The 13,087-nt window shown below is 40.1% G+C and overlaps 1 protein-coding gene across 6 annotated transcripts in view; it reads left to right on the forward strand.

The window, feature by feature from the left end:
* Positions 1–13,087, forward strand: part of Nmt2 (N-myristoyltransferase 2) — a 42,966-nt gene that overhangs the window by 18,192 nt on the left and 11,687 nt on the right. For 2 of the 6 annotated variants that reach the window (XM_040755481.1, XM_040755477.1), the window contains exons 2-9: positions 320–455; positions 883–925; positions 2,450–2,499; positions 5,137–5,281; positions 9,197–9,315; positions 9,399–9,490; positions 9,594–9,710; positions 12,071–12,241. In XM_040755481.1, coding sequence (XP_040611415.1) covers positions 922–925; positions 2,450–2,499; positions 5,137–5,281; positions 9,197–9,315; positions 9,399–9,490; positions 9,594–9,710; positions 12,071–12,241 — 698 coding nt within the window. In that variant the 5' untranslated portion in view covers positions 320–455; positions 883–921. Of the gene's footprint in view, positions 1–319; positions 456–882; positions 926–2,449; positions 2,500–2,544; positions 3,057–5,136; positions 5,282–9,196; positions 9,316–9,398; positions 9,491–9,593; positions 9,711–12,070; positions 12,242–13,087 lie in introns of those variants that run through there. The other 4 variants (XM_040755479.1, XM_040755480.1, XM_040755478.1 and 1 more) reach the window with 4 other exon arrangements.

Genomic DNA, 13,087 nt, shown 5'->3' on the forward strand with positions numbered 1-13,087 from the left:
CTGACCCTAGATGTATCTTTTCAGGGCTAAGCAAGAAGTGGGTTGGTGGAATAGGAGTAACTATGAATGTTCTCTGACTTTGGTTATAAATGGGGTTTGTATTACAGTTTTTATGTTTAGAAAGAATCTAAGCACCAGCCATGTGACAGAGCAAGAACCAGTGTTTGCTCATGGACATTTCAACCTCACTCTCATCCCACACATCCTAACATCTGTGCAGATCACGTATGTTTTTCTAAGTAATGGCTTTTATGCAACTCAGTTTTATATAATGATTTTCCCCCTTTGGTTTGTTTTGCCCTCTTTGAATTTCCTACAGAAGCCCTGGAGGGGATTTGGGAGCAAAAAAGAAAAAGAAGAAACAGAAGAGAAAAAAGGAGAAGCCGAATTCTGGGGGTACCAAGTCTGACTCTGCATCTGACTCCCAGGAGATTAAAATTCAGCAGTCTTCAAAAGTAAGAGCCTGTTTTCTTGCCCCAGCTGTTGTTTCCCAATGCAGAAGAGATGGGTTTGGGCAGAGTAGTGCCCTTTGGCTAGATGTGTGTAGCTAGTGATTCATTTGGCTGTGTGTTGAATGGCACTAGTAATTGGAGGGTATTAACTGCCTCCCTGAAGCTTACTTTGGCACTAACATAATCGACAAGTGCATACTGGATTCCTGGATTCCTCTGTATATGTGTAGCCACCTCATTTCTCCTCCTCTGTGTAGTAGTAAGTAGATCCATAGTCATAGAAGAATGTCTCCCTAAGAGCCTGGTGCTACCAACATTTTTGTTTTGTTTTTTGTTTTGTTTTGAAGTTACACTTAATCTGTGATTACTTTTAGTTCAGAAGATATTCACATTTTAATTTTTCTGGGTGTCTGTCTAATTACCTGCATAGCACAACGCCATCTGGCAGCAGATTTCAGCGGGAGCAGCCATGGGTAAGTCTTCTGTTGACTTTGAATCAGCCTGATCTGCAGTGGCCATCTCTCATGCCATTGCTAAGGGTGGGAAGCACCTCCTCATGTTCTTCCTTAGATACCCCTATTTTAGATCAAACTTGATGTTCATCTGGGTCACATGTTGGCAGATAGCCTGCTGAACAGGGCTAGTTGTGCTGTATATAGTTGTGGTGATGCAATTGGCAGTGACCCGTGTTTGTGGAGATCCTGCCTTCCTGTCATGCAAGAGAACACAGCTCTGGTGGTATAAGAAACCAGAGTCAAAGAAGATGAGAAAATAACAAAAAAGATGACTTTGATGGTTGTAGCTTTAAGTAAATATTTCTGGGCAAGTAGCACCAAGACCTGGCATGTGGCTTTGACCCCTTTACTCACAGTACTGTGTAACTTTGAGCTTGTTCCCTTATCCTGGAAAGCCCATTTCCTTCCTCCAGTTCTAGGACTGCCATGATGTTGAAGTGAGATCCTTCTTAGTGAAGGTTGCTTTGTTTTCTAAAGTACAGTGTACATGGCTGGAGGCAGCACCTGCAAATTTTGTGGACTTCAGTTTTTTAATATGAAGTTTATATTATAAATCAGTGTTATTGTTGGTACCTGCTTTATGTGGAAGGACCAAGAGTCTCTGCGAAGGGTAATGACTTGCCCTAGTTTTGCCCTAAGTGCCTCTGAGGGAGAGAACAAAGTTGAGTCTTTCTCTAGCTTTCCTCTTGGTCCCAGGTGATCAGTGTTCCACTAGACATAACTTTCAAGGTATATCAGGAAACCACCATCAGCTTGCAAATATTTTTCCCATTTCTTGGTGTTGCTTCAGCAGATAAACGCATCACTTACCTGCAGTTGTGGGCAGCTCTTCGCTTCTACCATGCCGTTGGCTTTACCCATCCCTTTCCCCTCAGGGACCCTAAGCACTTCACCTCCACTCTGGGCACTGATAGAAATTGCAACCAACTGAGTGGGAGGAGCTACTGCTAGTGTATATGGTAGAGAGTTTGTTTTTTAAGCATTAGAAGCTAATATTTAATAAAACGTGTTTTAATGTGTGCTTTTGTCTTGCATTTTTTTAAAGCTGGGGTTTCTCCCCCTACAATCCCCCTTTGTAATTATGGCAGCTGTAGATAATGTCATACTATTACAGTGGACTGCATTTAGAGAATTATCTGGTCTATATCAAGGATTAAAATTAAAATATTTGTCTGGATTCTCAACAGATTTCTATATGTGGTACTGGGGATTGAACCCAGGACCTTGTGCGTGCCAGGCAGGCACTTTACTGCCTGAGGCACAACTTCAGCCCTTTCTTACAGACATTCTAGTGGCAGAAGACTTGGACAGATTTTTCCTAAGGTATTCAATTTGAAAAATAATGGGCAAAGAACGTAGCTAATACTTAGTATTTTTTAGAAAGCAGATATGGAAAGAAAGAGGAATTCCTGCCTCTTAGGTAAGAACATAATAGTGGACAGTTAATTGGGGGCTAATGTACATTCTCGCCTTTCTCTCCAGGTGGTGATACTATGGAAGGTGAATGGATAGATTTAAGAATGTATCATAAGGTGAGCGTGGTGGCGCCCGCCTGTAATCCCAGCACCCAGGAGGCCTAGGCAGGAGGATTGTGAGTTCGAGGCCAGTATGAGCTACATAGGGAGCCTTTGTCTCAAAAAAAAAAATTAATCCTAAGACTGGGGGTGTGGCCCAATGGTTGAGATGGTTGAGCGTTTTCCACAATGTACAAGGCTTTGCATTTAATCCCCAGTATCTCAGAAATAATCAAAGTTAAAAAAAATTCAATGTGAATTTCCTTATTTTGACATAAGTTTGAAAATTGTACTTATTTGCACCTATTTTCAGAAATGCCCTGGTGAGCATTGAGATTTAAATATGTCACAAATGGCATTGTTTGTTGTACTTCAGTCAGCCTGGTGACACTGAGTAGGTAGCACATATCAACTACTTTAGGGTCTTGCTGGAGAATCTTTGGCTCCTTCAGAAACAAGATGCTGCTTCATGATTACTGCAAAATAATTTCCTTTTGATATGTCTTGGAAGATTTAACTCAACTATCAGAAAAGAAACTTGACTACCACAAAATCAGTACAGGTTCTGTAGACAGGTATATTTTTTAATCCTTGATTCTGTGCATTTTTAACTCAGGTTAAATGAATCTTCAAGCATTATTAGTTGAATTATGTTATGAGTTTGTTTCCTGTTGTAGATCTCTTAGTAAACTGGCTTGGAATTTCAAGTGCTTATTTTCTTACCTTAGAAATCAGTTACTTAGGGCTGGAGAGATGGTTTAGCCATTAAAGGCTAGGCTCACAACCAAAAATAAAAGAGATCAGTTACTTAAAGTATTGGAAAATAAAACTAAGGCAAGAAAAGTTTGAATTAAAACTAATTACTTCACATGAGGTTATGGAAAGGAAATCAACAGTCCAGAAGAACAACTGAAATTAAAACAAATTATATACATCAGCTAAGAATAGCTAGATTCACACTTCTTTGTTGTTATAAGAGAATTTCATCACATTTGAGTATTTGTGCTTAGTAAAGTGAACAACATGGCTGAAATGCAGGGCTACATGTTGTAGTTCATGCTTGTAACAGTTCCTATTTGAGAAGTTGATGTAAGAATATTACAGATTCAAGGTCAGTGTGGGCAACTTAGTGAAACCCTGTCTCAAATTAATTTTTTAAAAGGCTGAGACTATAGCTCAGTGGTAGGGCATTGTTTGTCTAACATGTATGTGGCTCTGGGTTCAGTTCGTAGTACCACTTCCAAAAGTGAGAGAAGGGAGGAAGAGGAGAGAGAGAAGGAATGCAATGATTAGAACAGGAAAGTAGTTTCTGTAATTTGCATGTGTCATTAAGATACGGCCCTATGTTTAAAAACAGCTACCAGACTCAGCATTAATAGAGTTGTGCTGATGGGAACTGAGTGGAGACAGTAAATTGTTGCCCTGCTCAAGTTAGACTTCATAGCTTTGTCTACTAGATAATTTCAGTATCAAAAACGTAAAGAAACCCAGTAAATAAGTCTGCCACAGGACAGCCTGTGTTTTGTACTTCAGTTAGAGAAGCTGTTCAGGTAATAAAGGGCTTGTTCAGAGCACAGATTTCAGATTCAAAATTGAGAAGTCCAAAGTTGCTGCTTCTAAATCGTGGAGAATCCATTGTCCCTTTGCATCATGTTCAGAGTACTGATACGCAGCACAACCTAATGGCTCTGGAATTTCTTCCAGCCACTTGTAAATCCTGGTAGAAAACATTTTTTGAGTCTATCAAAATCCTTAAACTCAGTTGTTTTACATATTGGGGGAAGACACTGATTTCTATGTCAAATCCCAGGTCCAGTGTCTTTTATTTTAAATGTAGTCTCAGTTTCTGTGCATTATTACATTTGAAGAATTGGATAGGACATCTGCAGAGAAAAGCAAGGGATTTGCTCTGAGAGGAGAATTTTGGAATTTAAAAATACTGCCCACTTTATAGATTAGAATATATTTTACCTAAAAATGAGGCTAGTTTTCCACACTTCTGTTGGAGAACAAGCACTGATTGCCAAGGATCATGATTTGCAGAAAAGCTTCTCTTCTGCCTTCTGTCTCAGGGTACCTCTAGTGTGAGAAGGGCTGGGTGTGGCCCAGGAGGGCACAGTAGCAGGGTTAGTGGTTTCTTCTTAACCATTTTCTTCCCAGCATAGCCCTAAGGTTCTCTTTCTTTTTCTTCCCCTTTCCCTTCTAATCATCTCTTGTCTGTCTAGATTCTGTTCTAGAAGTTGTTTCCTCTACCCCTCCATTGCTGCCGCAGAGCATTAACGCTAACAGCACAACCGAGGCTCCTGGCTGCCTGGCTGCTGTGTGACAGTAATGCATGCCCTGCATGTCACTCTTTGCCTTCTTTTCCCAAAGGAACAGTGGGACCGGCACAAATGGGTGGGATGCTGAAGCAAAGGGTGCTTCTGTATAGTGTTCCCAAACCACCAGAGTCCCATTGGAACTACAGCACAGTGGTAATCTGCAACAGTGTAGTTGTTTCATCCCCATATGTTCACAGACAGCCTGCAGCAGGCTTCCAGGAGGTGGGGCAGTGTTTAGGAGTTGCAGCCTCTGAGGCCAATACACACAGTTGCCCTGCGTTCGAAAGTGGTAGCAGCTTCCTCATATCATGTCTCTGTGTCTCTGCTCTTCTAGAATCCCACCATCCCTATTCAGAAGCTACAGGACATCCAGAGAGCAATGGAGCTACTGTCTGCATGCCAGGGTCCAGCCAGGAACATTGATGAGGCCACAAAGCGCAGATACCAGTTCTGGGACACACAGCCAGTGCCCAAATTGAGTAAGCTCATATTCATGTTTCCACAACCCAGAGTGAAGAGACCTCACTTATTCTTGTGTCATATGTTCAAAATTAACACAAAAACCAGTATTGTCTTCTTAAAGTAATTAGGTAGGGACATTTGTTTTCAGTAGCACTGATTGTAGTCCAATTGTTGTTCTGTTACATTATCCAATTTTCCCATATTAAAATATGTATTATATAATTTCCTATTAAGCTTCCCTATGTGTATGTAATATAATATATAACACATTGTATACTAAAAATATGCTATATATGATAACTGTATATATGCTATATTCTATAGTATAACTAATTATAATATATATATAATGAATAGCCTACATATATTGTACAGAAAAAAAGTGGGAATTTTTCTCTTTATTCCTGTTTTTGCTTCTGATCTTCATGAAGTTGGTTTTTTTCTATGTATTCTTGTATTTTAATATTTTTAAAATTTTTTTATTGGATGTATGTTACTGTTTTGCTTGCATGCATGTATGTGAGCCTTATGCAATTTTGGTCTCCATGGAGGCTAGAAGGCAGCAATGGATCCCCTGAAACTGTAGTTAAAGGTAGTTGTGAGGTACCATGTGGGTGCTGAGAACCAAACTTGGGTCCTCTGCAAAAGTAGCAAGTGCTCTTAACCTCTGAGCTATCACTTTAACTTTCTCCTCTGTCTCCCACTACATTATTTGTTATCATTTCTTATGCCTCAAGTATTCTAAAGAACTCAGAAAACTTCCCTAAAATAATATCACTGAATGGATAATTGTGTACTTCTTATCAGGATTCTGAACACACTCTAGTGGTGTATCAGTTGAGTATCATATTGGCGTTAGGTGCCTTGAAAGTAAAGATCATGTAGAAAATTATAACAGAATCTTGATCTTAGGACCAGACCTGCTCCATCAAATTCTACTTAAGATTTTTCCCAGTTAACTTCCTATAGATGTAATATTTCTCTTTCCCATTTTGTAAAGATAAGATTATAAATAATATTGAAGTGTTCAAATTACAGTATAAATGTCTTACTTTGATTTTGGTTCCAAACAGTATAGAAAAGGTCACTTGCCCCCCTAAAATTCTAAGCAGCCCAGTTATATACAGATCTGTTTTGTTGTTGTCACTCAAGGAGCAATGCTTTTCTGAGTATTGAAGTATCAGTCATATCGCCTGGTCCCACAGCTGTTTCACCCCAAATAAACACACAGAGGCTTGTATTAATTAGAAACTGTTTGGCCAATGGCTTAGGCTTCTTACTGTCTAGCTCACTCTTAATTGTTAACCCATTTCTATTATCTTAAGTATTTCCACGTGGTCTTGGCTAGAGAATGCCTGGACCTGTTACTCCTTCTGTGACTACATGGTGTCCCTCTGGAAGCTCACTCTCTGAGTCCTCTCCCCAGAATTCTCCTCATTTGGTAGCCCTGTCTATGCTTCCTCCTTGGCTACTGACCACCCAGTGTTTTATTCATCAACCAATAAGAAAAACATACATACAGAAGAACATCCCCCATCACATATGTTTTCCAATCTTTTCCCACACATATCCACTCAAGAGCTAGAAAAGAACAGTAAGTAAGTAGTGGAGAAAGGAGTAAGAGTGAAAGGTTGGGAGTATGCCTCACGCTAGAGTACTTGCCTCAAACATGAGGTCCTGGGTTCATCCCTTGCACTGGGGGGAAATCTGCCTTTTTTCTTTCAGATTCTAGAAATGTATCTGGTAATGGAGGAATATTCTTTAGATTGAATTTACAAAGTCTTTAATGGCACTTAATTAAATGTATATTAGCTGAAAGATCTAAATTTATTGATTTTTGGTAGATGTGGTTCACTGAGCTGCTTTCTGCCCTCCAGAGAAAACACCTAACCTCAGGGTTCCATTTGGGAAGGATTGCCTGGGACTCATCCAGCTTTCCCCCTTGCCCTAAACCTTTACAGGGTTCTCCGAATGTTAGAGCTCTTAGTGCACCTCAGTTTAGTCAGAGACTGTATCTGGTGAGGGAGCCATATTGGTGAGGAAAAGAAGCCCTGACAGAATACATAGAGATGGCCTTTCTAGTTCTGTCTGGGGTACAGGACAGTCAAGGATAAACACATCCATCTGTTACAAGTTGCCTGCATGAACTCATCTTGTAAAAGCCAAGCATTATACAGGCTTTATGGGGACACTGTATAGGAGTGACCAGGAATTGGGCCACATGGGTTCCTGAGAGAATGTCTGAGAAGCTCTGGTGAAAGTTGTTGAAGGGTTCTGTGACCAGATGTACCGGATCCTTACTCAGCAGATAGTAAATGCCAGGTACAACCTGGGGCACAGGTCAAGAAATGGTGATGGAAAGTGGTACAGAGGTAGAAAGGAGTTGTAAAGGTAGTCAAGCAGAGCTTATATATCTCTCATAGGAAAATGCTTTTTTTTTTTTTTGGTTTTTTTTCGAGACAGGGTTTCTCTGCGGCTTTGGAGGCTGTCCTGGAACTAGCTCTTATAGAGCAAGCTGGTCTCAGACTCACAGAGATCCACCTGCCTCTGCCTACCAAGTGCTGGGATTAAAGGCTTGCGCCACCACTGCCCAGCAGCAAATGCTTTAATTGCTGAAAGATGCTGTGAGAAAATGACTTGAACTGAGAAATTCCCAGGGACCATCATCTTAATGATGAGGACAAGGCCTCAGCAAAAAGGAATGCCCCGAACTAGGGCAGACTCTAAAATCAAAGGCTATAATCCTGGGAAAAAGGACTGTGGAGGGTCTGAGGAGTTGCCAGGTAGGAGAGAGCCACAGGGAAGCATCTGCATTTTATTCCAAATACAAGACATTTAATGCAGAGAAAGAATTAGAAAAGAGAAGTTAACGGCTGGGCTGGTAACAGTTGTAGACTGCCTTCCTACAACAAACAAAGCCTTGGGTTTGATTCTCAGCACCTCATCAACCAGAAGTGGTACATGCCTCTAATCTCAAGAAGTAGAAACAGGAAGATCAGAAGTTCAAGGTCATCATGGGCCACATAACAAGTTCAAGACCAACCTAGCATACACAAGACACTGTCCCCAAAAGAGTGGGAGAACTCAGAAGTTTCAGACTACATAGCTAGCAATAAAAGCAGTGTGGAAGTTTGAATGCAATTGGCCCCCATAATCTCTTAGGGAGTGGCATTATTAGGTGATGTGGGCTTGTTGGAGAAAGTGTGTCACTGCAGAGGTGGGCTTTGAGGTCTCATTTATACTCAAGATACTGCCCAGTGTCTCAGACTACTTCCTGTTGTCTATAAGATGTAGGGTTCAGGTCCTTCTCCAGCACCATGTCTGCCTGCATGCCACCATGTCCCAAACCATGATGATAATGGACTGTACCTCTGAACTGTAAGCAAGCCACCCAATTAAATGTTTCCCTTTGTAAAAGATGCCATGGTCATGTTGTCTCCTCACAGCAGTAGAAACCCTAAGCCAGGTAGGGAGAAGTAATCAGTTTAGAAATTTATGTTAGGTTTTGCTGCTGGAAGGGGTCAGAGGTCACTTCGGCCTCCATCCTCAATTTGTAGAAATGAAATAAAAAGGAGAGAGACCATTTATATCTCTTACAGTGGTGGTGATTGTGTGCTTCAACCTAGGGCTAAGGCTGAGACATCATTTTACTAGGTGATACCAGTTCCTCCTTTGCTTTAACTGGTAAAATAACAGTCCAAAGGAATCCACAATAATGTGTCTGTTATTACTACATATGATTACTAATAATGTTATATTAATAGTCTATAATAAAGCATGTACTAATATAGCTGCTACTGTTACTATTAATTGGATTATTTTGATTCCAAATGTCCTAAATCTGAAAGTATCCTTTAACTTCTGTTGTTGACTATTTGGGATTTCAGACTCCTATGAAATGTAATATCCTCTCTCTTTTATTTCTTTTCCAGATGAAGTCATAACATCTCATGGTGCAATTGAACCAGACAAGGACAATATCCGCCAGGAACCATATTCTTTGCCACAAGGTTTTATGTGGGACACTTTAGACTTGAGTAATGCAGAAGTGGTAAGACTTGAATTCAACACCTGCATTCACAAACATTGTGTCTAAGGTGCACCTTAGACAATACATTTGTTTGTGTCTTGTAGCTGAAGGAGTTGTATACATTGCTGAACGAGAATTATGTGGAAGACGATGACAATATGTTCCGCTTCGACTATTCTCCTGAGTTTCTCTTGTGGTATGCCTGGCTGGTCATGGCCATTGATGGGTTGTTAAATCAAGAAGTCTTTTGTTTCTCTGTTCTTGGATACTAACTGGTATGTTTGTTTTCTCTACCTCAGGGCTCTGCGTCCTCCAGGCTGGCTTCTGCAATGGCACTGTGGTGTCCGAGTGTCTTCAAATAAAAAGCTAGTAGGTTTTATAAGTGCCATCCCAGCAAACATCCGAATTTATGACAGGTATGTGTTAAAGCCTGAGCATGTGTGTGTGCGCCCTCCAAATAATAATTAAAACAGGCTTTTAAAAATTACACAGTACAGAGCTAGGATGACAGAGCTCAGTAAAAAGCACTTGCTATGTCAGCATGAGTGAAAATGGAGTTCTTAATTGGTCTAAACAATAAAAGCCCAAAGTCAGACATAGAGGAAAATACTGAGAGTTCAGAGAGAAGAAGGAGCAAGCCAAAGCCACCTTTATCTCATTAGCTTCCCAGCAGAAAAGAGAATGAGTTCCTGTTTCTTCCTGCTTATACTCTCTCAGCCCAGCCATCTCACTTCCTGTCTCTGCCCTATAGACCTTTATGGTTAGCTAGTGGCAAGCTCCATTCTCTGATCTTCAGACAGGCTTTATCTTGCACAAGCAAGATAATCACCACACATGAGAACCTGAGGTTGGATCCCCACCACCATATTAAAAGCCAGGTACTATGTATGAGACATGGCTGTAATCCTGGAATTGGGGTAGCAGAGACAGGAGGGAGTGGGGCGAGGGGTACCAGGAGTTTCTTGATTGACCAAGTTATTTAAATCCACAAACTGCTGGTTCAGTGCTCAGAAAACCATAGAACAAGAGATATAGCTCAATTGTAGAGTACATGTGTGTAGCTATGGGTCCTCAGTGCCAAAATAAGTCAGTGATTACTCAATGTGGCTGTTGATAGTAAGGTTGCTTAGGAGAACTGCTTAGGAGCTCTTTGTACACTAATGCTGTAAATTAAAAATTTCTAATAGGTTTATTTAGTTTTTTGTTTGTCTTGCTTTTTGTTTTTAAAGGCAAAGGGAAATTTGTACCAGAGATGAGAGGACAGTGCTGTCTTTCTATCTCTTCATCTGTCCTATACCTCACTCCACTTTCCCATCCATCTTCACTCCCTTTCTATTTTTCTTTTACTCTATCTGCCTCTTAATCTCATACATGCACATACCTGTATTTATATATATTTTATGTACATAGAATAAGGCCATCAAGTATTTCTGAAAAATTAGCAATTTAAAGGAGATTATAAACTCTCTCCAGAGGATAAGTGTGTTATATTTTTGCTCCGGATGGCCAGCCCCAAAAGTCAGATATCCAGCTATGAAAGCCAGAGGTCTAATAGCTAATGTGCTTGTTTACCATAGTGGGCTGCCTAGCTGACTGATAAAAAAGCCTGTGCTCTCAAGAACACTGATTTAAATAAAATACATGCATACCTTGAGTCAGAACTGAGCTTTGAAGCACTGGGAGGCTTATGGTAGCTTGGAGTGGTGTCAGCTCTGGTCTGATCAAGGCCCTTCCCCAGTGGTTTTGGGGAATCCATCATGTTTGGAACAATACCTTGCAGTTTTTACACTGGGCTATCCTGGGAGTGGGTAGGCTAGTTGGGGTTTTGTGGGAATTTTTTGTTACTGTTTTTGTAACATGAAAAAATAAATGACCCAGAGACTAATATTAGGGTCAAGCTGAGTATCAGAAAAGCAAAGCAGCTGGCCACTAGCTTCTTACCTCTAGTCAGGCTGAATGGGCTGATCCTGTCTCCACAAGCTTTCACCAAACCTCACACTGTAACCTGTCCTCAGCGGCTGGAGAATGAATGCCTTTCTGAGACCTTGCTTCTGTCTTACATCTTTTTTGTTTGGTTTGGTTGGGTTTTGGGTTTTGGTTTTTTGGAGACAGGGTTTCTCTGTGGCTTTGGAGGCTGTCCTGGAACTAGCTCTTATAGATCAGGCTGGTCTCAAACTCACAGAGACCCAAGTGCTGGGATTACTTCCCTAATGTTAGAATTAAAGGTGTGAGCTGTAATTCTCTTTTAGACTTACTCACTCTTGTGCATATCTGGGTGGCCTTGAACTCAACAGAGATCCATCTATCTTTTAATCCAGAGTCCTAGGATTAAAGGTGTGTGCCTGGCTCCTATAGCTTGTGACTGACTTTGCTTTTCTGAATCCTCAGGAAAGCTTTAATAAATCATAAAAAATACATCACCACAGGCTTTTTTGGGTTTTTGTTTTGTTGCCATAATTATATATGTTACAGGAAAAAACAAATATAGGAACACTTTTTGAGGTATATTTGATCCAACATCTAAAATTATAATAATAGGCCAAAGTTTTAAATTCTGATTGAAATCAAGAAGCCAAATCTCCCTGGCCTAAAGTTTAATCGTTCTGACAATGGTGTAGAAAAATGGTGTCTTGTCTGATTGTGTGAAACGCCTGCACGATATAGTATTTTTCTTGAATATTATATTTTTGGAACACTTTTCTTGGTCTTAGTTTTTGGGACTTTCTGAAAGTGTTGCCTTGCTTAGTGTGCTCTAATTGTTCCATCTGTTTGTCAGTGTGAAGAGGATGGTGGAAATCAACTTTCTTTGTGTCCATAAGAAACTGAGATCAAAACGGGTGGCCCCAGTGTTAATTCGAGAAATAACTAGAAGAGTGAACCTAGAAGGAATCTTTCAGGCTGTGTATACTGCTGGAGTGGTTCTTCCTAAACCGGTAGCCACATGCAGGTAATAACACCACACAGATATCAAAAGGTTCCCCCTTGCAGATGTGATGATCTTACTACCATCTTACTAGAATAATTGGTTTCCTCTGATATAATCCACAGGGATTGGGCTTGCTGGGGATAGTAGTTTGTTGGAGACAAAACTAGAACCATTGAGTCCAATATTCAGTATATCATGTAGCCCTCTTGGGTATTAAAAGTAAAATTTACCCACTATAATGATGCTGGATTGACATTTTTGTGTCTGCTCCACTTGATGTGTGTGCATGGGAAAACCTTTAGTGTTGCAGTTTTGACATGCCCATCCAGTGTCACATTGTTTCCTCTCAGCATCTAAACTCAGTTTTCTTGCAGCACTGCTGAATATGATGACATGGTGTATCAGTTCAGAAGTTTGGATGTTCTTGTTAGATAAGAAAGAAGGCTTAAACTGTTTTTATGACTTCATAACTAACCAGGCTCTCAGAGGTTACTCCAGAGGGAATGCCATCAGACTGTTAATTGGTCTAACCTGCTTTTAAGACATCAAAAAAATAATCTCCCACCACAATTTCTCTTGACTAAAGTAGGATGAAACAGGAAATGAATATAATATAAAACTATAAAATTATTATAACTTACTAAATTATTAGTAAATAAGCAGAAAAATGGGCATCATGGGCATATTTCAGTACAAATAATATATAACTGAAATCATAAATTCAAGGATCTTGTCAGAATTTTCTTTGATATGGGTATCTACTATATCAGATACTGTATATTTTGCAGGAATATTTTCATGCTCTTAAACTTCTTTATTTGGTTTGCTTCACACAAAATGGTGAGGCTCAGTTAAAATGTACATACT

This window comes from Mesocricetus auratus, unplaced genomic scaffold, assembly GCF_017639785.1.
Source record: "Mesocricetus auratus isolate SY011 unplaced genomic scaffold, BCM_Maur_2.0 Super-Scaffold_100013, whole genome shotgun sequence".
NCBI lineage: Eukaryota > Metazoa > Chordata > Mammalia > Rodentia > Cricetidae > Mesocricetus > Mesocricetus auratus.